The sequence below is a fragment of the Arachis hypogaea genome, chromosome 1, assembly GCF_003086295.3.
Source record: "Arachis hypogaea cultivar Tifrunner chromosome 1, arahy.Tifrunner.gnm2.J5K5, whole genome shotgun sequence".
In the NCBI taxonomy this organism is placed as follows: Eukaryota; Viridiplantae; Streptophyta; class Magnoliopsida; order Fabales; family Fabaceae; genus Arachis; species Arachis hypogaea.
The window spans coordinates 110,020,285-110,044,319 of record NC_092036.1 but is presented as its reverse complement, the minus strand read 5'-3'; the positions used below and the strand labels follow the sequence as shown (position 1 = coordinate 110,044,319).

General features: G+C 39.6%; 1 protein-coding gene across 1 annotated transcript; it reads left to right on the top strand.

Moving 5' to 3' along the window:
- Window positions 1-1,889: 1,889 nt before the first annotated feature.
- Window positions 1,890-24,035, top strand: LOC112709667 (histone deacetylase 5). The gene is made up of 14 exons (XM_025761556.3): window positions 1,890-2,281; window positions 3,763-3,961; window positions 5,163-5,309; window positions 5,425-5,537; window positions 6,179-6,390; window positions 6,618-6,682; window positions 7,011-7,181; window positions 7,392-7,475; window positions 7,978-8,098; window positions 22,316-22,437; window positions 22,694-22,887; window positions 23,062-23,188; window positions 23,293-23,357; window positions 23,554-24,035. Exons 1-14 carry the CDS (start codon window positions 2,106-2,108, stop codon window positions 23,723-23,725), a joined length of 1,968 nt encoding a protein of 655 aa, XP_025617341.1. The 5' UTR covers window positions 1,890-2,105; the 3' UTR covers window positions 23,726-24,035.

The window sequence follows — 24,035 nt, the reverse complement described above, 5'->3', positions numbered from 1 at the left end:
GAGAATCTTTCTTATAATTAGCACCCCTTGATCGTGTTGATTTTTTCCTCACTTGCCTTTTTACTAGCATCCATGGTCCAAATTCTGGGGAATCCTGATTCACTTATCTTTTTTGAATTGATTCTTGGCCCCTTGCCCGGTAATGTTGGCGTGATTAACGCCTTCCTCTCCAGCAAACCCTGGGCTACCCTCTTCGCCGTCTATGGTTGTGTTCTTCGGTGCCACCTTGCCGTCATGCATTTCACTACACTGATCTGGTTGATGACCATACTTCCCACAAGTGAAACAAATAAGATGCAGGTCCTCGTATTCAACATTCAAAATTTGCCCAAGAACCAAAATTCTTGGAACAAGTTTTTTAGATAGGCCTAATTCAACACAAATTCTGGCAAAGCGTCCCCGGGAATGAACTGAAGTTGCACGATCAATCTTAAGCATGGTGCCGAGGGTCGATCCTACTCTTGAGAGAAATCGGTGATTGTATAGTTCAATCGGAAGGTTTGGAATGCGGATCCAAGTTGCAATCTTCTTTGCTATATTTTCCGATGCGAGAAAGAACGGTCTCCATCTCTGAACAATTAGGTAGTGACTCGTAATCATCCAAGGTCCTTCCACGAGAGCATGGTTATAGTCTTCTTCATCTGTAAAATGAACCAAAAAATAGTCACGATCCATATCAATAACGTTAATTTGACCTTTTTTTGCCCAATCTCTGTTCAGTCTCTGTTTCATGAATCCCAAATGCACTCTTTTGCCGAGAACTTTCACAATGAGAGCTGCATGCCATGGCTTGCACCATTCTTCAAATTCATCTTTACTAATTGGAATGGTTGGGCAAGCATCAAAGGGTTTGTCCTCCTTGCATTCCACTTCTTTATACCAACGATCCTCCGGGTCTGACGCATCTTCGTCTATGGGCTCAAGCACCTCTTCATTAGGATCTACTGACGAGCCGGGGATCGAGAGAAGAGATTCTTTATACGAGACTTTTGAATTGTTTGCCGGAGCCTTAAAATTCTCAGTAGCCTCTTCCATAGAGTCGCCAGGCTGATTGAGATCCACTCTTTCACGATCTTTCACCTTTTTTTTGCTTCGTTGAATCAAGTCAAATTCTTGCGTGGAAACGCTAGCAGAGCGTTCTTTTGCCATTAAAGAAATGAGCGTTCTTTCAAGCTAAGAGAGAACATGTAAATGAGCGTTCTTTTGCCATTATTTACTGGTTATTGTATTTTTTTATATGATATATGTTGTTGATTTTATGAAATTTTTATTATTTCTTATTTGTATGATTTTTTTTATTTCTTTGATGTACTCTATAAAAAAAGACAAAATAAATAAAATATTAATTATAGGTAACAATATAGCCATAAATAATGAAAATTTATAATTTAAAATAATATTAAATTAAAGAGTACTGACAGTACTAGAAAAATTATAGAACATTTTCTTTTCATTTGAAATTATAAAATTTATAGTATTCTCTTTCGTATTTTTATTTTTTATTGTATTTATTTTATTTATGTGATAAATATTTTTTATATTATTTTTGTTAGTGTTCTAATTTTGCATGCATACAAAAAATTATTTAAATCGATGTCTCCAACAGTTTATGCACGCCATCAACATAAAACCACTAAAAAATAGTACTTGCATCTTCGTATTTCAAAAGTTGTATTTACGTAAAATTAGAATTCAAACATTTTATTTACATAAATTATCCTAAAAATTAAATAATACTATTTATTTAATAATTTTTGTTAATTAAATTCAATTAAGTTAGTCTAATATCAACAAAAATTAATTATAAATAATATTATTCTAAATCTTATTATTTTTAGTTGAATTTAGTTTAAAAAAATATAAATATACAACTTTACTTATAAAAATTTAAGGAGTGAAAAAATTAGTGCATAAACCCAATATGAGATCTTTTTAGAATTTAGTCCTTGCTACAAGTTTAGGACCATTTTAATCGTTCAAATTTCAAGGTAACTTGGTGGTGTTCAACTTTTGGACTCCCCTTTACAGAGAGTGAGTGAGAGAGAAATTCCAAGTAAAGCGCGCGATTACTTTGAACTTTGAAGTAGCTGCTCCTTTCGGAAACCATGATGGAGTCAGGGAAAGACAACGGCACCAAACTCACCGGTCAACGGCGCGTGGGTCTTCTCTACGACGAGAGGATGTGCAAGCACGAGAACCTTCACGACGGTTACCATCCCGAAACCCCCAACCGTATTAGATCCATTTGGAACAAGCTTCAATCCACGGGCATTACCCAACGGTACTAACTACTTTACTCCCCTTTAGGGTTTTAAATTTCACCATTTTTTTTCTTATTATTATTGTTGTGGGTTACGTGAGCTAGAGATGTTGTTATTTTGATTGCTCTAGTGTTCGCTGAGCTGTGGTTCCTTCTGTAACACTTTCAGACTCATTTTATTGATGAAATTTAGGTTGCCTTTGTTTCTGACAATATAACAAGACAAAATACTCACAACAAGATATAGAAAACAGATATACAAAATTTTGTGTTCTTGAATAAAATTCAATTTATTCTATTTTTTTATTTAAAAAATTTAAAATGAAAAATATAAAAATAATAAAAGAAAAAATAAAAAATAAGTTGCGTCTTTGTTAATGTTTTTAGTCAAACACGATCTTGTGTCTCTGTGTTCTGTAAACAAACTCAACCTTAACTAGGTTTTGTGATGAGTAAATGGACTAAAGTACACGTGAAAGGGTTTTGGGTAGATAAAAGTACACCAAAGATTAGTAAATATCAAAATACACATCAAGATTGTTTATGATGGACAATAGTGTCGTGCTGTTAGTAAGGGTTTGATATTTATAAATCTTGTGAGTATTTTTGTCCATCGAAAATAATCTCTAGGGTGTACTTTGTTATTTACGAATATTTGGTGTACATTTTTGTCTCTGCCAAACTCTTGCACGTGTACTTTTCTTCATTTACTCGTTTTGTGACTGATATTTAAATTTGTCTTGAAATCTACATTTTGTTTTTTGAATTTTGTTGATGAAATTAACTGTGTGACATGAAATGTAATATAGGCAGTGGTGTTAAGGATGATTGATTACCACAAGTAACAGAAAAATGGAGTTTTTAATAATTGTTTCTACATATTAATGCTACTACAAAACTATAATTATGGTTTGGAGAAGCTTTAGGTGGTATATTTAGTATTTACACTGCAGATGTTCTGGAGCTTGGGAAAATAATGCGAGATATGTTTTAATTTCTTTTGACATCTATTCAATGGTTCATTAAATTGTGGTAAGGTTAAAAAGATATGAATGTTTAAAGAATGGTGAAGGCCTAATACGAGTAAGAAACTTTCCAATGCTGAGATGGGGGCATGTGTCCCTGTAGTCTTTGAAGTAGCATAATAATAGAAAAAAGGTGCTTACATTGAGAGACTGATGTTGACATTTGGAGAACAACATCAGCAGACTGAGCTTGCAGCCTTACAACGGAGCCATGTTGAAATTGCTAGTCAAGTTTCAACCACCAACGAGCAAATAGATGATTGGAGAGCTATCAGTCTCTTTATGTTTACTTGAGGTTTTTGCTATAATTAAGACTCCATTGTGATGGTTTAGAGTAAATCGTTCTCTCTTCTGTCAAAGTTGTGCTGTTCAACTTTTAGTTCTGAATTTCTAATACTAGGATGACTTTGCATAAAGTGACAAAATCTTACTTCTCTGTTTTGTGTTTTTAATAAATGTGGTGTAACATCATTCCAGCTGTGTGATTTTGGATGCTAAAGAAGCTGAAGACAAAAATATACTGTCAGTACATTCCAAAAAACATGTGAATTTTATCAAGAAAATAAGCTCAGAATCAGATTCACGGAGGCTTAAGACTGCGTCAAAATTTGATTCGATATACTTCAATGAAGGTTCATCAGAAGCTGCTTATCTTGCTGCTGGCTCTGCTATAGAGGTGATATTTACATGGATTATTCACATAGTATAAATATCTGTGATTTTTTATGTGTATTGATGAGATAACTGTGGATCTATTATTACAGCCTTTTTGAAGTCTAGATTTGTTCTGTGCCTGCCACTAAAGTAGAGTTCGCCTTCTGATCTTAAAAAATATGCTTTCCTGTTTTAGTATTCCACTTAATTTTAAGTTACTAACTTTGCTCATATTGGTAGTATTGATTGCATTCAATATCTTAGACAACTTTTTTTTCCTACTAAAAGAAACTGGTACAAAATTTGGGCCATCATGAAGTTTTCCTCTGGAAATTCTTCAACTTCATGCATTGGATCCTTGAAGTTGTTTGGGAGCAGCAATGTTTTACAAACATTTTAGCTTTTCAATTTGTATTTCAATTTGGAGGTTCTTTCCATATAATATTTCTCATTTTAATTATCAATTTTTGTAAATATCAAAAAAAAAAAATCATTTTTTGTACTTACAAATAATAAAAAAAAGGGGAAGTTAAGGCTTAAATGTAAGGTTGTTGACTTGTAACTTGGAGGTCATATGTTTCTGCACATTGCCACAAATGTTTGGCCACTATTCTCAAAAAATGAGCAAACCTAGTCAAGAGAAACTGATGAGGTTGCAGGGCACACCCAACAGTCACCAAAGATACAAAAAGGTATTCCATGAAAAAACAGCAAGACAACAATGTAAAAATAGGTGCGACAGTAAGTTTGAATCTGTGCCACCCCACACTCACCTGACACACATTGTGAGAAATATCCATATGTGGCCTTCAAATAAGTATATCAAGGTAGAAAGAGATTGTATTTGAGGAAGGAGTTAAGAAATAAGAACTAGAAATAAGATTTACATCTAAACATACCAAATGAATCAAGAGACTGTAATCGTTATCTGGGTTAAAAGACAATGGAGCAATATCAAGGACTGTTTATAAAATCAAACATAAAAATAATTAAAACTTTCGTTTTGTATCATGTACTTTTATCATAATGCTATAGGTTTGGTTGGCTATATTGATACATCATTTTATCATCAAAAGAATTATCATTTAAATTAAAGAACTTTATCAGGTATCCATCTGAATTTTTCCAATCTATCAGTGAACACATACATTTACTTTGATTGAAGTAAGGTTTTATGTTAATACTATTCTTTTTAACATAACTGAAGATCCTATGATTAATAGGTTGTTGAAAGAGTGGCAAGCAGGGAATTCAATTCTGCTTTTGCAATTGTTAGGCCTCCAGGTCATCATGCAGAGCGTGAAGAACCCATGGGATTTTGTCTATTCAACAATGTGGCAATTGCGGCAACATATCTCTTAGAGGAACGTGTGGGTAACATGATTTCTACTTCAATTCTGTATTTAACAAGAGTTTTTGGCAGTTAATCTGTCAGTTGCTTTATATCCACAGGCCACCTCACTGTTGTGTTGCCCTGTTTGACAGCCAGAATTAGGTATTAAAAAGATTTTAATTGTTGATTGGGACATCCATCATGGAAATGGTACACAAAAAATGTTCTGGAATGACTCCCGAGTTTTATTCTTCTCTGTTCACAGGTATTATTATTATTTTCATGTATTTTCTGTCCACTTGAACTGATTTGTCCCCTTGTAATTGTTTCTCTTTACTTCAAAATATGTAAAATTTTGTTTCTATTGGTTTTGAGGCCCTAGACCTGACTGCTAGATTGTTTCCCTTTATACACTGGTGATTTAGGAAAATACATGTTGGTATATATGGGATAGGACATTGCATGAATTTGCGAAGCATGCTAAATTTTAAAACTGTAGAACATGGCTTATATATAATTGTACATATATATTTTAAAGGAAAAAAATTCATTTTAATTTTAATGATTTAATTTATTTTTATTTAATAATATATATAAGCTTCATCATTTGCCTTTTTTATTGTTATAAATTGATTACAGATTTGAAAAGAATTCACACCATGTGTCTTGTCTTGTTAGAGTAAAAGTGGGGAGGGGAAAAAAAAAATCACATGCATACGTGTGTACTTTCTGCGTGGTGTAACATTTGACTTGAACATGTGGACATGACACCCAAATAGTGTGTCCATATTTAATAGTTTAGCATTGGGTCTTAGAGGTGGTTTTCAATTAAGGATTTAAAATGAATGTGAATCTCAATAGGTGGTTTTATCACTTTCATTGTTGATCTCAGATCATCTCATGCAGGCATGAAAATGGGGGCTTTTATCCTGCAAGTGATGATGGCTTTTATACGATGGTTGGAGAAGGAGCAGGTGCTGGATATAATATAAATGTACCATGGGAGAATGGAAGATGTGGTGATGCAGATTACTTTGCAGTGTGGGACCACATTTTGCTACCTGTTGCCAAAGAGTTTAATCCAGACATGATTATTGTTTCTGCTGGCTTTGATGCAGGTCTATTGTAGCATAATTTAAATTTGATGTTTTATAGGGGCGGGTTACTGGTTGTTTATACTCTTTCTCAGGATTTGTAGCCAGTGTTGTTGGTTTAATTATTATTTTACTTCTTTGTATCTGGAAGGAGTATCACCATTACTTCGGATTTTACTAAATTACTAATCAGTTGATCATTAATTATTATTACTGAAACGTAATAACTTTGATAATTTTTAATGTAACAGCCATTGGTGATCCTCTGGGGGGCTGTCGTGTTTCACCATTTGGTTATTCTGTCCTGTTGAAAAAGGTTAATTTTAAACATTACTTTTCATGATTGCATCTTGCATTTGTTTCTTGCAATGCTAATTTCCTGATAAAACTGCTCAATTAACTGTGAAATTTTACTGTGTCTGTTGCACTTTAGTATCTCTATTTTCATGTTGCTTAAAGATGGGCAGTTATCTTTCTTAAACATATAGTGCTACTGCTTGCTTGAGTATCAAGTTTATATGATCTAACTTTAGCATTATTTTCTAGAATAAAATCTGATATAAGTTTTATATGTGAAGATTTTAACTTGGGTGATCAATATATGAATGGCTGTTACATATTGTTTTCCCTTCTATACATTTCAGTTGATGAATTTCGCAGAAGGTAGGATTGCATTAATTTTAGAAGGAGGATATAACCTTGACTCCATTGCAAAGTCTGCGCATGCTTGCGTGGAGGTTTTGCTTGAAGACGAGCCTATTGTTGGTTCATCTGAGGCCTATCCATTTGAGTCTACCTGGCGTGTGATTCAAGCGGTAATAACTCATGACCCTAATATATGCTGTTTTGATCCTTCAAGGGGCAAAAGGGTTTTGTGATTTCATTTCTTACTATTTTTGGTTAGGGGTGAGCAGTGGGAAATGGAAAATGTCTTCTTTTCTTTCCTAAAAGCATCATATGGGCTTTTGTTACCCAAAGGTATTTGACATCTATTTAGTGCTAAATCTTTTGTGTTTGCCTTGCAGGTTCGCCAGGAATTAAGTTGCTTTTGGCCTACACTTGCTAATGAATTGCCACAAAAATTAATTTCTCAGATTGCTCCTCCCCCAGTAATTTTCTTTCGATTACTATTGTTCCTTTTTTACAGTTAATTTTGGTAATTCGCTATCATATAATTTCTTTTTCATTATTTGTTCTATGTCACTTGATAGTTGTGTGCAAGAATATATATTCTTGCATAATACAAATCAAAAAAATATTTTATCAAATAGTGGTATGGTCTCCCTTGTTTTTTTAATCTTTTTTAAATAATCTGTAATTTAACGAGACAATAACTATAACTTAAAATTCTGGTTGATTACCTTATATTCACAATGCAAAGGCGTAGATTCCATATTTTATTGGTAACTTAATGGATTAAGTTTATGTGCAAGAAGCAACTCGTGTTTTAAGGGACATTAATTTTTCATTAGATGATTTACTGCTCATATTTTATCCTATATGGATTCCAAATACATGCAATTTCGGTAATTTGGGCTATGAAAAGTTTCGAATAGATTATTTTACGATAATATTCTCATTGGAATTCTTTCTGCAACACTGTATTTGCAGCATACTCTTATCTCAAGCTCTGACTCCGAGACAGAGGATGACAAGGGTCGGCAAAATTCAGACCTTGCAGAGCTTCTACAGGATGTCATAAAACCACTTTCTGAGCTGAAGGTTGATGCAGGTAACTATCGCTTTTTTACACCAAAGACATATAAAATTTGAGAAACATCCTGAAGTTTTTATATCATTCATGGCAAAATTTAAACCAAATAAATATTTTACTTAGAAGAATTGATCATTGATGTGTGTAACTGTGTATACCTTTTGAGAATCACGTCAGTAATTAGAAAGTTCAGATGGCAACTTTTGAGCAGTATGCGGTTAAGAAAACCAGCTGCGTTTGTTTTTGGGAACAGGATAAGATAAGACACTAATAACAAAACATAAAAAACAAAGACATATAAATTTAGTGTTCTTGTATTCTGTTTGGTGATAAAGTATAACAAATATGAAAATTTAATTTATTCTCATTTTTTTCATTCAAAAATTGAGAAGAAAAATATAATAATAAAATGTATAATTATGAAAAATTAACAAGAATAATGAAAGAAAAAATAAAAATAAGTTGTGTCTTTTGTTAGTGTGTCTGTATCCTTCCTGTCAGGATGGACACAAAATACACTAATTCAGTGTCTTTGGACACAATGTCTCTATCTATGTCTCATTTGTCAAATAAGATTTTGTCACTGTGTCTCTGTCTTAGTGTCTCGTCCCTGTAAACAAACGCAACTTTAGTAATGATGTTTAGTGGGTTTGGTGAGACTAGCTGTTCGGTAGCTCGGGTGTTTGGTGGATCGGTAAGGAGGATGAGGGGATCTGGACCAGGGTGTGAGCTGTTGGAGCGGTGTGTTCGACCTATGCGTTGTCGTGTTGGCGGGTGGGGCCACCTGCATAGACACCCCGATGCTAAAGTCAGAGTCCGTACGAAGAGGCGGCTAATTAGGGTTAGAAAGGTGACGTATCTCTGGAGAAGGATAGGTCCCTCCTCATTTATACTCTGTACCTGGGTGGGCCCCTTGTGATCAAGCTCACCTTCCTGTAAGCTTTTACTAGCTGTCCAGGTTCTTTGTGGAAGGGGAGGTGATGCGCGGGTCACCTTCTGACTTGGATTGTTGAACTCGTCGGGTTGGTGATTTGTGACCAGACCCGAATTATTATTGGGATGGGCCGAAACAATGCCCCCAACGTGCAAACCGTGAGGATATGAGCTTGTGGTTGGCGCATTTGATTCACTCGCCTGGCTCGATCGAGTTCTCCTGGGGTCGGGAGTCTGTCGATGGACCCCGTGCCCCCAACGCGCAAGCATTTAATGCTCATTATGACTGATTTGAAAGCCAAAGGAAAAGTCCATTTTACTCTTGACTTTTCGCGCTTCCCTTCGACGATTACTATTTTGTATCCCTTTTCATCTTGCAAACCTTTCATTCCTTATTCTCTCACATCTTCTCCATTTTACTCTCTTCATTCCTGATTCCATCATTCATCCGCTGGGAATCCTACTGCGTTTGTTCGGGATCCATCCTTCTTCCTTCTTCAATTTACTGGTGAGTTTCAATTGCTTTCACCTCTTTATTTTAGATGGTTGTTGTTATGTCTATCTTTAATGCCATTACCACGTACGCCATCTGCTATTTTTGGCTGTTCTTGCTTGGGTTGGGCACGTCATTGTTATGTAGCTTATTGGGGATTACCATTAGGTGTTTGAATCTTGATTTTATGTCTCTAATTGATCCTGGATTAAAATAGAAAAAGGACATAGCAAAACGTATCCTTAGTTTTAGTTTCCTCCGATTTTTCGACCACTCAAGTTTAACTTAAGTGGTGCTCCCACTGTAGGTATGTGGCAACGTCTTGTTGCGAAGGATCCTGTAGACCGTTACATATGGGTTACATCCGACGTAAAGGACACGGCCTCCAAGATAACCCTGGAGGAGCTTCAAGAGTTTCGTAACTCCAAGTTACTGTGGGGAGGTGGCCCCGAGGAGGTCAATTATGACGTGTTTGTTCCCGGAGATAGGGAACGTATTTACCATGAAAACATATTTACTCCTTGAATTGCCGATTGGTTTTGGGTGTACAAGCACATGTTTACCAACTTGGGAGTTCGGATCCCTTTTGTTCCCTTCATCATCTCCTTTCTGAATTAGTGCGACGCAGCACCCTCACAATTACATCCGAATAGCTGGGCCTTTATCCGTTGCTTCAAGATGGTGTGCGACTATTTGGAGCTCACAACCTCCGTTGAAGTCTTTCTCTTCCTATTTTTTTTGACTAACCCTTCGAAAGAGGGGAAACATAAGAAAGGGTATCTCTCATTCCGAGCCGTCTAGGGTCGACGGATTTTCGGTTGTTCGAGGATTCGTTTCACAGCTTTAAAGAGAAGTTTTTCAAAGTGTGGCCCGTCGAAGGTCGACATCCCTTCTGGCTTACCTTAGAAGGGGAGCGTCGTATACCAACCTATTGGAGCTTCGGCGCTGGGACCAATTATTTAATAAAAAGCACTTACAAGGGTTTGAGCCAAAGAAATTGGCAAATTGCTGACATACTGATGGCCATTTTTGGTGCGAATAACCTCAATTCTCACCTCTTGATGGGTGATCGTGAGACCAGTAAGAGCCATGTGGATAAGTCTGATTGGGTTACTCTGTTTTTTGACATATGTACTTTGTGTAGTGCTTTTGCTTTTCTATTTCAGTGTCCATGGCAGTCGGGCAGACTGGCCTTCCCGATTATATGGCCCAATTCCTCCCTGGGAACAACAAGGACAGCTTGGAGACCTCTTCTGCAAACGCACCTTCTTCTCCAGCTATCGAGGTCCAGTCCCAACTCGCTGCCGATGTGAATCCCATGACTACTGCGGTTGGTGGGGGTGGACCAGTAGAGGAGGTATTTGTGGAAGACACTGGTCCTAAGGTGGCCATCGTCGAGAACCCCTTGAAGAGGAAAGCCACTTCCAGCCTTGAAGGGATGCTTACTGTTCCGTGGGTTATCTGAAACTGGAGGTCGATCTCGGGCGAGATCTTCTGTACTGGCCAGAGCTGCTGTATCCGAATTGTTGGATTGGGTGGTGGTGCTGATCCTTCATCACCGGAGGGTGGTGGTACTTGCAAGGGACTCCGATGCTTAACTTAGCAAGGGTATTAAGCAGGTTTTTAAGAGGTTTTTTGCTCTTTTGATGACTTTGTTTGAAGAGGGTTGCTTTCTTTGTTGAAAGATGATGTGAGACTTTACTCTATTACTGCCTCCAAAGGATACTTCTGGACCTTGGGTTGTGTCTTGGGGTTTTTCTTTTTACTGTTGAGTCTGCTATTTGCTGTTTATTTTGTTGTCCGAGTTGTTTGTCTAATTTTTCGAGTAGTTTTGGTAGTGATCCCATTTTCTCTTTTTCTTGCTGTAGGACTAGTTGACCTCATATCTTTTTGCAAAAATATTGTCGAGAGGTCCTCCCAGGTCCCTGATGGCATGACCGACTGGGTGGATTCTATGGTTCTCATGTGTGTCTCGCTGGCTGACTTTGAGTTTTGTGAACATCTTAGGAAGTTTCATAGGGTTTGTAGCAATGGTAGTGATGAAAAGAATTACAAGCTTGTGTCCCCTAATTCAGAAGAGAGAGTTTGTTTTTCAACTCGGATTGCTGGAGATCGTCATTTTTTCTATGCTTATGATTTCTTTTTTGACCAAATGAATATCACCCTTCCTTTCACTCCTTTTGAAACCAATTTGTTGTGGTTTTGTAATGTAACTCCGTCCCAATTTCACCCCAATTCCTGGGGCTTTATAAAGATATTCCAACTACTGTGTTGTGAACTTGGCGTCCCTGTCTCGCAATCCCTTTTCTTTTATTTGTTTGTCTTGACAAAGCCTGGGGTGGTTAAGAAAAAGGCTGCCTAGATTTCTTTTTGATCTTCGCAAGTGAAGAAAGATTTTTTTATGTATGACGAATCGTTCCGTGATTTTAAGAACTATTTCTTTAAGATCCGAGCTGTTGAAGGAGCTCGACCATTTTTTCTAGATGAGAATGATGAACCCACTTTTCTTCTAGAGTGACAAAAGAATGTTGTCGTGTCAAGGTATTCATGGGAAATATTGGACGAGGTTGAACGGGCTTTTGTGATTGTATTGGAGGAGAATTGGGTGAGCCTCCGTATCTTGACACCAAATTGGGAGAATTGGGGAATCCCTCCTCATTTCTTTTCCTTTCTAACTCATGACTTGGTTTATTCGTTGTGATGTTTGCTTGCAGAGATGATTAAAAATTCTGACTCTATAAAAGCTTTCAAAAAGGCGAAGAAGACTACGACGGCTCAAAACATCTCGGCTAAGGAAGCTAGGGAGGGGTCCTCTCAGATTCAGACGAAGCCATTCGTGCTAAGTTCACCTGGGCCGAGGAGGATGATCCCAACTCCCCCGGTTCGTTTGGCTAACCCTCCACAAACTTCGGTTGCTACTTCTGGCGCTCCTCCTCCGAAAAAACAAAAGACATCTGAGCCTTTTAACTTGGATGCTCTTGACTTTGATGCTGTCGAGTTTGTCGACCAGCAGATCGCCCCATATGGTGAACTTTCGATGAATGACGTGTTCATTCTTTACCACCTAGAATTCATCATTAGGAGTAGTGTGAAGATGGCACATATGGGTGCGGTTTTTTTTCGAACTGTTCAGGGTATCCGGTTCATGTTACAAAATCTTTTATGGAGGAGGCTAAGTCAGAGTTTGATCGGATTAAGGGTTTGAAGGAGGAGCTGGAGGTGAAGTTGGCAAAGGTAGAGAAGGAGTTGGAGGGTGAGAAGGCTAGTTCTGTTGCCTTGGCGGCTGGCTGATGATACCGCATTGAGGCATAAGGAGAGTTATGTTTCGGCCTACAGGGAAGTGATACGTCTCAGGGGTGATTTGGAACCTGTCCGAGCTGACTATATTGAGCTCCAAGGTCACCTTGTGGGCAGCGTGAATGCTGCTTATGAGAGCTTGAAGGAGCAGGTTCGTGTTCTTGCACCCGAGCTTGACCTTATTCTCTTTAGTCTCGACAATGTTGTGAAGGACGGCAAGATTGTCCCTGACGACCCTGATGACGATGATGTTGAACCTCCTCCTGCGCCTGCCATCAAAGCTTCTGTTGTGCTGACTTTTTCAGCTCCTTTGGCCGGAGTTGAGTCAGAACCTGACTATCAAATCTTGAACCGGGAGACTGGGACAGTGGATGCTGTGCCTCTTCATACTCGTCTTCCTTCACCCCGTGTTGATGCTATCGAGAAATCTTCGGATCCTCAATGACTGTTCTAGATATTTGTGTGGATAGCTCGATATGTGGGCTTTTGAACTTTTTATTTTGTAAATGGTGCTTTTGACTTTTGCTACTTCTTTAGTTGCTTGTTTAGCAACTTTATTTTTGAAAAACAAAGTAGTACTTGATTTTGGTAGCCTCTTGAGTTTGTTTATATATTGTGCTTTTTCATAATATGTTTGTTTGCACTTGCTTGGTACCTTTTTAGGTTTTGCTGGGGTGTTGGAGTCTTGTCGACCTCTTTGGATTGCCTTTGTATTTCATACTTGTGGCTTGATTCTTTGAGGTTGAGTATGTTTGGATCCAACTTGTGTGTTGGCTTCCTTACCTTGGCCCAAAGTTATCTCTAGTAATCCGTTTTGTTTGGACCTTCGTGAGGTCTCTGTTAGGATTTACCTTTTATAACGTTCAGGTTTTTGGGAGGCTGACTTCGTCGTGTTAGTCATTTCTAAGTTACTTTTGGTAATCCTCTTTTTGGACTTTTGGCAGGTCTCTTTTAGGGATTACTTTTGTAACTTGTTCGAGGAAGACTGACATCATCCCGTCGGTCTCTTCTAAGTTACTTTTAGTAATCTTCTTTCTTGGACCTCTATCAGGTCTCCTACAGGGATTACTTCTATAATTTGTTTGTGGGAGGTCGACTTCATCATGTCGGTCTCTTCTAAGTTATTTCTAGTAATCATCTTTCTTGGACCTTTGTCAAGTCTCTTTCAGGGATTATTTTTATAACTTGTTCGTGGGAGGCTGACTTCATCATGTCGATATCTTCCAAGTTATTTCTAGTAATCCTCTTTTTTAGGGATGGCCAGACCTCTTTCCAATGATTGTCTTTTTATAACTTTGGTTAGTGTGGTCGACTTGGTAGTGTCCTTTCCAGTTAGCTGCTAGCTTTCCCTCTCCCGGTTGACTTGTTCCAATATCATTTCGGATTAGGATAAGATCATTGTTGGCGAAGCTTATTTGCACTACCCTTCGATTGTACCTTAAGGCCATGCGACGTTTTAGCGCTTCTTCCTTGATCCGAGTTCTTTCTCGGATTTTTGGAAGTAAGTCGAGTTCTTCCCTTTGAAGCTGGGAGTTGACTTTGTCACTATAGAGAATTGCTCTGGGAGATCTTTCTTCGACCTCTGCTGGTATCATTGCCTCTATTCCATAAGCTAGTCGGAAGGGTGATTCCTTTGTGGTGGAATGTGGAGTTGCCCTATATGCCCATAGGACTTGTGGAAGCTCTTCAGCTCAGGCTCTTTTTGCGTCCTGTAGCCTTCGTTTTAACCCATCTAGTATGACTTTATTGGCAGCTTCTGCTTGTTCATTAGCCTACGGGTGTTCTACGGAGGTGAATTGATGTTTTATTCTTAAGTTGGCCACTAATTTCCTAAAGCTTGTGTCGGTGACTTGGGTGCCGTTGTCTGTGGTTATGGAGTGGGGGACTCCAAACCTTGTGACGATGTTCCTATATAGGAATTTTCGACTTCTTTGAGTTGTGGCATTGGCCAGAGGTTCTGCCTCGATTCACTTTGTGAAATAATTCACCCCTACAATGAGAAATTTTACCTGTCCCGATCCTTGGGGGAAAGGGCCGAGGAGGTCCAGTCCCCACTTTGCAAATGGCCAAGGTGAGGTTACGCTAATGAGTTCCTCTGGTGGGATTTTGTGAAAGTTAGCATGTTTTTAACACTGGGCATGTTTTCACAAATTCGGTCGCTTCTTTCTACAAGGTCGGCCAAAAGAATCCAACTCGGAGTACCTTTTTGAAGAGGGCTCGTGCTCCGAGATGATTACCGCACTCGTCGTTGTGTATTTCTTCTAAGACTTCTTTTTTGTTAGGGGTTGGTATGCATTTTAGCAGAGGTGTCGAGATTCCCCTTTTGTACAGGATGTCATTTATGATGGTGTAATACTGTGTCTCTCGCTTCAACCTTTTTGCTTCCTTTTCATCTGTAGGGAGTGTTTCTGATGTAAGGTAGCGGATTATGGGAGTCATCCATTCTTGGTCCTAATCTGTTATGGTTAATATTTTTTCTTCTTCCGTGATTGACGGGTTCTGGAGCGTTTCTTGGATGAGGCTTTTATTGTTACCCCCTGGTTTGGTGCTGGCTAGTTTTGAGAGTGCATCAGTTCGGGCGTTTTGTTCTCGAGGTATGTGGCGGGCCTCATATTCTCCGAGTTGTCCAAGCTGTTCCCTGGTTTTATCCATGTACTTTTTCATGGTGGATCTTTGGCTTGGTAGCTTTCTGCTATTTGTGAAGTAACTACCTGTGAGTCACTGAAGATGATGCGCTTTTGAGCTCCGACCTCCTTAGCTAGCTTCAAACCGGCTAGTAATGCCTTATATTCGGCTTGGTTGTTTGAGGTAGGGAACTCGAATTTGAGAGAAAATTCGATTTGAGTTTCCTGATCGCTTTCTATAATGATGCCTGCGCCGCTTCCAGTTTTGTTTGAGGAACCGTCCACACAAAGATTCCATTACGTAGGAATTTCCAGAGTATCTGTAAATTCTGTAATGAAGTCGGCTAGATATTGTGATTTGATGGCTATCCGAGCTTCATAATGAAGGTCGAATTCAGATAACTCGGCTGTCCATTGCAAAATTCTGCCTATTAGGTCCGTTTTCTGCAAAATCACTTTTATGGGTTGGTTGGTCCGAACCTTAATGATGTGAGCTTGGAAATATGGACAGAGCCGTCTAGAGGTTAGTATGAGAGCATAGGCGAATTTTTCTATTTTTTGGTAGTTCAGCTCGGATCCTTGCAACGCTTTGCTGATGAAGTATACATGTTTCTGCCCACTGTCGTCTTCTCGGACTAATGCTGAGGCTACTGCCCAACTTCCTACAGCGAGATATAATATAAGTGGTTCTCCTTTCGGAGGCTGAGTTAGGATAGGGGCTGTCCCAGGAATCTTTTGAAATCCTGGAAGACTTGCTCGCACTCCGTTGTCCATTCAAACGTCTTTCCCTTCCTTAGAGTGGCATAGAAGGGGAGAGATCTTATTGCTGATCCAGCCAGAAATTTGGACAAGGCTGCCAACCTTCCGTTGAGTTGTCGTACTTCCTTGACACAAGTCGGACTCTTCATGTCGAGTATGGCCTGGCATTTATCCGGATTTGCATCGATTCCTCTTTGTGTGAGCATGAAACCCAAGAACTTGTCAGCTTCTACTGCGAAGGTGCATTTTGCAGGATTAAGTCGCATGTCATGCCTTCTTATAGTGTTGAATACTTGGGTGAGGTCGGACAGCAGCGTCTTCTCGCTTTGTGTTTTTATTAACATGTCGTCCACATATGCTTCCATGATTTTTTCGATGTGATCTGTGAAGATCTTATTCATTAATCTCTGATAGGTAGCTCCTGCGTTTTTTAGCCCAAAAGGCATGGCAATGTAGCAGTAGTTTGTTTTTGGGGTTAAGAACGCTATTTTTCTTGGTAAGTTGATACATTGGGATTTGATTGTATCCCGGGTATGCATCCATAAACGAGAGGTATTTATACCCGTAGGAGGCATCTACCAGAGTGTCGATACTTGGGAGTGGATAAGGATCTTTTGGGCAGGCTTTGTTGAGATCAGTGTAGTCGGTGCACATCCGCCACTTTCCATTTGATTTTTTCACCAAGACAACGTTAGCTAGCCATAGTGGGTACGTGACTTCTCCTATGAATCCTGCCTCTAGTAGAGCTTGTACCTATTCTTCCACAACGTGGAATCGTTTTGGCCTGAGTTTTCTATGCCTCTGTTGTACTGGCCGAGATCCTGGGTAGACTGCTAGCTTGTGGTACATTAACTTGGGGTCTATGCCTGGCATGTCTGCGGCCTTCCATGCAAAGAGGTCGACGTTATCTCGCAAGAATTGTATGGGTGATTCTTTTATGTCTCCTTTTAGGATTGTACTGATATTGGTTGTTTGGTCCGGGATATCTTCGATCTGGACTTTCTCCACTTCACCTTCGGATTGTGGGAGGAGTTCTTCCCGCCTCTGAGCTCTGCCGAGTTCGATTGTGTGGAATTTGTCCCTTCTGCCTCTAAGGTTTAAGCTCTCATTGTAGCAGCGATGTGTTGTCTTCTAGTCTGCTTTTTTATTGTAGCTATTCTTTCTATAGTTGGGAACTTCATGCATAGATGTGGAGTCGAGACTACTGCGCCGAGCTGATTCAATGTTGTCCGAACTATTAAGGCATTGTAGGCTGAGCTTACGTTGACCACGATGTAGTCTATTTTGAGTGTTCTTGACTGGTTTCTTTTTCCAAAGGTAGTGTGTAGTGAGACGTATTCAAGTGGTTGAACTGGGGTGTCTCCCAGTCCGAATAGGCTGTTCGGATATGCTTTGAGTTCTTTTTCTTCTAGGTCGAATTTGTCAAAGGTGGTTTTGAATAATATGTTGGCGTGCTGCCTTGGTCTATCAGCGCGCGGTGGAGATTAGTGTTTGTCAGTACGATAGTGATGATCATAGGATCGTTGTGTCTTGGGATGATGCCAGATGTGTCCTCTTTGGTAAAGGTAATTGTGGGGATGTCGTGTGTTTCCTCTTATCTCTCAACATGATATACTTCTTTGAGATACCTCTTGCGAGATGATTTGGAGATTCCGCCTCCCGCAAATCCTCCGTGGATCATGTGGACGTGTCTCTCAGGGGTACGAGGTGGTTGTTCTGTCTGTCCGATATCTTTGTCCTTTCTTCTTTTTCTGGCATCGTCTGCTCGGTTCGCCAAATACCGATCTAATTTTTCTTCTCTTACTAGTTTTTCTATGATATTTTTTAAGTCGAAACATTCATTGGTGGAATGTCTATAGACTCGGTGATATTCACAATACTCTGTCTGGTTTTCTCCTTTTTTGCTTTTGAGTGGTCGAGTTGGGGGTATCTTTTCAGTATGACATACTTCTCTGTAGACATCCACAAGGATACCCGGAGAGGGTATAATTGTGGTATTTTTTATCTTTTTTCCCTGTCGATCTCTTTTTTTCTTGGATTCTTTGTCCTTATCTTGGGAGGAGTAGGAGAATCTGGATTTTGAGGTCTCTCCTAGTCGAGCGTTTTTCTCCATGTTGATATACTTCTCGGCTCGTTCTTGTATCTCATTTAGAGAGGTGGGATGCTTCTTTGATATGGATTGGCTAAAAGGCCCATCTCGTAGGCCATTGATGAGGCCCATGATGGCTGTTTCTGTGAGCAGACTTTGTATGTCTAGACATGCTTTGTTAAATCTTTCCATGTAGCTGTGGAGATTTTTCCAATCTCTTTGTTTGATTCTTAATAGACTTGGGACGTGCTTGGCTTTGTCTTTCTGGATGGAGAATCTGGCTAGAAAATTTTTGGCTAGGTCGTCGAAGCTTGAGATGGACTTGGGGGGTAGATTGTCGAATGACTTAATCATCGTTTTTGTTAAGGTATTCGGGAAGGCTTTGCAGTGGACTGCGTTTGAGGCGTCAGTGAGGTACATTCGACTCCTAAAATTACTGAGGTGATGGTTAGATCCGCCGTGCCATTGTATAAAGCCATATCCAGGAGCTTAAAGTCCTTTGGGATTTTGGTCTTCATGATCTCCTTGGTAAATGGATCTTGGTCCTTGCGGGAGCTGTCCTCGTGAGTGGATCGAGTCGCTTTGGGTTTGGGATCGGCTTCGAGTTTTAGGAGTTTGTCCTTTAATTCTCGGCGTCGCCTTATCTCCCTTTGTAGGTCCTTTCCAACTTTTCGCTGATGTTGGACTTCTTCCTCAAGTTGTTTTAAACGATCTTGAAGCGTCTCAAGGGCTCCCGAACTTGCTGAATTGTTGTCTCTGTTAGGTTGCGGGATATCTTTTGGTGTAGTGTCTACGTTTTTGTGTGGCGTTCTATCTTCTAGACCTGAATCATGGTCGTTGTCATGGTTGTCTGCCATGATGATGGGATGACTTCCAGGTTCCCTGGCAACGGCGCCAATGTTCCGTGGGTTACCTGAAATTGAAGGTCGATCTCAGATGAGATCTTCTGTACTGGCCGGAGCTGTTGTGTCCGAATTGTTGGACTGGGTGGTGGTGTTGAACCTTCGTCACTGGAGGGTGGTGGTACCTGCAAGGGACTCCGATGCTTAAATTAGCAAGGGTATTAAGCAGGTTTTTAGTAGAATCAGAGTATGAGTTATACTTGGGTGCTCCAGCGTATTTATAATGGTGTGGAGTGACCTTTTTAGATAAGATTATTTTATCTTATCTTATCTTATCTTTGACTGGGGTCCTCGTATCTTCAAGGGAACCGCCCTTATCTCTATAGGCTTGGGCTGCCTTTGGATTTGGGTCGTGTTCCTCTATTTGGGCCCTTTATTGGGCTTCCTTGGCAATTTCGACCGAGCTCTTTGAGAAGATGTCGGATAATCGGACCTGAAGAGGTCGGTTGCTTTGTCGCTAAACATCCCAGGTCGGGTGGCTCGATTTTGGATATGAACACTTACCTTTATGCAGAGGAACTTTGACGCCGGAAGCTTTATCGATTCTCATCTCGTCGGGCACGGAGAAGTTCTTCAAAGATGGGGACTTGGCTTCTCGGGCCAAGTGGACATATCACTCTATGCTTCGTGCTGCCACCATTGTGAGGAAGGTAGAATCCGTGCTGGCCCATTGTCATATTTTGGATGCCAAGTACCGGCGGCCTTGCAGGACATCGGTGGGCTAAAAGCTAAGGTGGAGGCCGCAAAGACTAGCCTGGTGGAGTCCGAGAAAAAATTGAAGGTTGCTGACGAAGCGGTTGCTCGCCTTTCCGACCGGGAGCTTGTCTTGGAGAGCCAGCATAGCGCTGCTCTAAGTCGGGCAAATGCGGCAAAGGCCAAGGTAGACGACCTGGAGAAGGAATTGGCTACTACCGTTACGTCGGCCGATGCTTCCAAGGTTGAGGTCACCAATCTTAAGAAGAAGAATAAAGAAATCATCAAGAATGTTCGCGAGGTCATTGGGGGTACCGAGGAGGTGATCAAGGCCCATATCAAATTGCTGTCCCTTGATTTCGGTACCTCGGCGATTGGAGCCTTCAAGACCATCAAAGATGGTAAGATAGTTGATATCCCAAGGAAATAACTTGTAATTTTGTTTGTTATTAATCTTGTATATTTGCTTTTTCTGGGCCGGTATGGCACCTTATTTTGTAAACATATTTTCCTTAATCGTTTGGTCGGTGTGATGCCTGTTGTATAAATGATTGTGCAGTGCCTTTTCTTTTTAAACCGTTCTCATTCATGGAATGTTTTGGTTATTTTATTTGTCGTTTTCTTGTTTGGCTATTAAATCATGAGTCGCTCTGCGTTGGATACTTGTCGGTTGCAATCGCTTTGGCTTTCGGGGTGATCAGTTTCGGGTTGCCGTTATAGCGGTGACAATTTCGAGCCAGCGATGGGTTAGCCCAGCTAGAACCCCTTACCGTAGCCTCGTGTAGAGGGTAGGGGGAACAACATTTTTTGCGTTGAAACTCGAAAGATTTTTAATGGATAAGCAAAAGTATACACATGTTTAAATCACGAGTGTATTTATCCACAGGAAAGGTAAATTGAAGAGAAAATGATAATTAAGCAAATGATAATTGAAATGAAAATGTAAAGGAAATAACGTATTTAGGATAGAAACTTATGAGATGAAGGACGACAAGGTATGGAAAGAGAAAACCGCTAAGTCGGAAAGTCGCCTCTCAAGAGTAGAACCTCTTCGGATTCGCTACGTTCCACGTCCTCGGGATATCGTTTCCATCCAACCGTTTTAACTTGTACGCGCTTTTTCCGAGAACTTATCTTATTCTGTACGGATCTTCCTAATTAGCTGCCAGCTTACCTTCTTCCGAGGTCGGTAGGCCAATGTTGTTGCGTCGCAACACCAGATTGCCTTCTTTGAAGTTTTTGCTTAGCACCTTTCCATTGTATCGCAAAGCTATCCTCTGTTTTAGTGCGGTTTTCGACAAGTAGGCTATCTCTCGCATCTCATTGATCAAGTCCTTGTCAACTGCTTTTGCACCACCGCCGAGAAGAAGCCTCGGGCTTGGTTCCTTGATTTCCACAGGAATGACTGCGTCTACTCCATAGATAAGCCGGAAAGGTGTTTTCCCGGTGGAGGACTGCAGTGTTGTCCTATAAGACCACAAGACTGACGCTAACTCGTATACCTAGGAGCCCTTTCTCTGGTCAAGCTGCGTTTTTAATCCTTTGAGGATGGCTTTGTTCACTGCTTCCACCTGACCGTTACTCTGTTGGTGCTCAACCGATGAGAACTTTTGCTTGATCCCTAGTTAGAAAGGGACAGGTGACGTACCTCTGGAGAGGAATAGGTCTTTTCTCATTTATACTCTGTACCCGGGTGGGCTCCTTGTGATCAGGCCCACCTTCCTGTAAGCTTCTGTTAGCTGTCCAGGTTCCTTGTGGAAGGGGAGGTGATTGGCAAGTCGCCTCCTGGCTCGGATCATCGGACCCGTTGGGTCAGAGACTTGTGACCGGAACCAGATTGTTAGTGGGCTGGGCCGGAACACTAGCTAATCCACATAATTTGCCATAGTCAAATTCACAAATGTGGGTGTGTTTTGGTTTGCATGTTGATTTGGATCCAAAATCACTCAAGTAGAATCTTTGGCACATGATTATAACTCTTAGGATGGCAGAACTTTTTTGGATCAAAACATGTCTTTTACCTTATGCGGGGCCCTTTAAGATGGCTGACCAACTTCCAATCCAACTGAATGTTGGAAGCATTTTTGGAGTATGTTTGATATGTCCACACATGAATAGCAAGATGCAAAATGTTAATGTTATCCACCATACAGTAAATCGATGTTCTCTCTGATAAAAAAAAAATGTTGCATCTTTGTCAACAAATGTTTTGCATTACTTTCAGTGACTAAGTCAACTATGCATGGTCCTCAATGGACCATTAAAAGAAAGACTTCTAAGGAAAATGGGCCAAATGTTGTTGAACCTTGTAAAATGAAAAGAAAAAACTACCACAACTCTTGGATGGAAAAAGGCATGTTATCATCAATGGTCAGAAAATTAATCATATATACTTTTTTCAGTTATTTATTCTTGATCATTTGACATCGTCTATAATTAATGCAGATCATAAGATTGGTGATATGAATTATTGGCGAACAGAATTATCAGATATTTACATATGGTATGCCTCATATGGATCAAATATGTGGAATTCAAGATTTTTGTGCTATATAGCAGGTGGACAGGTAATGCTATTGCAATGTCTCAGTAAGTTTATATATGTTAGCACTGCTATAAGCTGTCAAATTGCTGTTAAGTGAATGATATGCCAGACCTGAAATTTCTTGTTTCTTCAATTGTCATCCATGATTATTTGCTTGCTTAAACAAGACTTTGCAACCTCGGTTTCATTCATTGTTTATGGTGTGGATTTTGGTTGGGTGGGAGGAGGGGGGTTATTTTCTTTCCTTTTTATGTAGTTTTTGTGGGGTTTATGTTCAGGTGGAAGGCATGAAAATACCCTGTTCTGGTTCACTGGATAAAGCTTTGCCAAAGGCAATAGTATGGAAGACTTTTCCTTGCCATACATTTTTTGGCCGTGAAGCTTCACATACGTGGGGTCCTGGAGGGGTTGCATTTCTTAATCCAGTAGAAACATCTCAGTACAAGACACACATGTGTCTGTACAAAATTTCGTAAGCAAATCCTTGAATTTGTGAAATTATACTTCTGTTTACATAGGATCCTTTCTTCATTTCAGTGATATGCAGTTATAGCACAAGTGTGGAGTTGTCGTCTGTTTTATTTTTAAATTGCTTACATACTCTACGGAAGTTCTGTAGTTAACTTCTTGTCCCCGTTTGTTACAGGATGGAGCAATTCAATGATATTTTATTTCAGGAAAATGGATTAAGCATTGATACTGGCTCTCCTTTACTTGATATAGCAACCCTGAATGCTATCTCTGAGAAGGAATTCAATTCTCAGGAGGTTAAGGTATTACCCGATCCCCTCATTTTTCTGAATTTAGTTCGTTCTTTTTTTTTTTTCCTAACAATCTCCTCATTTAGTTTGTTCCCCTCTCTCTAATAATGTTGCAGGATGGTTGGTATGGTAATGTTGTTTACTTGGGGAAGGAGCAAGACATCCCCATAGTTACCATAACGTGAGTGACATATTGCCCTTTCTATGAGGAACATGTTCTTAGAGCACATTTAGTGCGTGCTTTAGAAACATGTACAACCATTAACATGTTCGAATGTTACGTGTCCGAGGACACAAGTATTTCTCCTCTTTAGTTGGCATGTCAATTTATTTCCTAGTTATAATATAATCATGTTGTGTTACCTTGATCAAACCAGGTGTTCGCTTGCTGATATTGAAGGCTTCAAATCTGGGAAGCTACCATTACGAGCCCCTAATGAGGCATATACCAAAACCTTAATTAAAGGATTGGTAGAGGGCAAACAACTTTCTGAGGGGGAAGCCATTGCTTACATTGAAGCTGCTTCTAAATCCTTAATTTGCAGATAGACATGTGCCTTTTGAATTGGGGTGTAAATCTTATTTAACAGTTTACATATATTTCTATCCCCAGCTTCGCATACACCTCGCTTGTGGGCTGACCATTTATTATTGCTAGGGCATTCGTCATGTGATTGCATGCATATATATATATATATATATATATATATATATATATATATATATATATATATATATATATATATATATATATATATATATATTTCGTGTATAGTATTTGAAGTTCCTTGAATGTTGTTGACAGGAACTTACTCCAGATTGAATTGCTAATATATAGTTGGACAGAACCTTCTTTCTC

What these genes read in the sequence shown, in the direction of transcription:
- LOC112709667 (XM_025761556.3), top strand. Translation starts at nt 2,106, where the DNA reads ATGATGGAGTCAGGGAAAGACAACGGCACCAAACTCACCGGTCAACGG. An exon ending in CTGCTGGCTCTGCTATAGAG is followed by an intron (nt 3,962 to 5,162) that starts GTGATATTTACA and finishes TATGATTAATAG; the next exon opens with GTTGTTGAAAGAGTGGCAAG. An exon ending in TGAGCTGAAGGTTGATGCAG is followed by an intron (nt 8,099 to 22,315) that starts GTAACTATCGCT and finishes TAATTAATGCAG; the next exon opens with ATCATAAGATTGGTGATATG.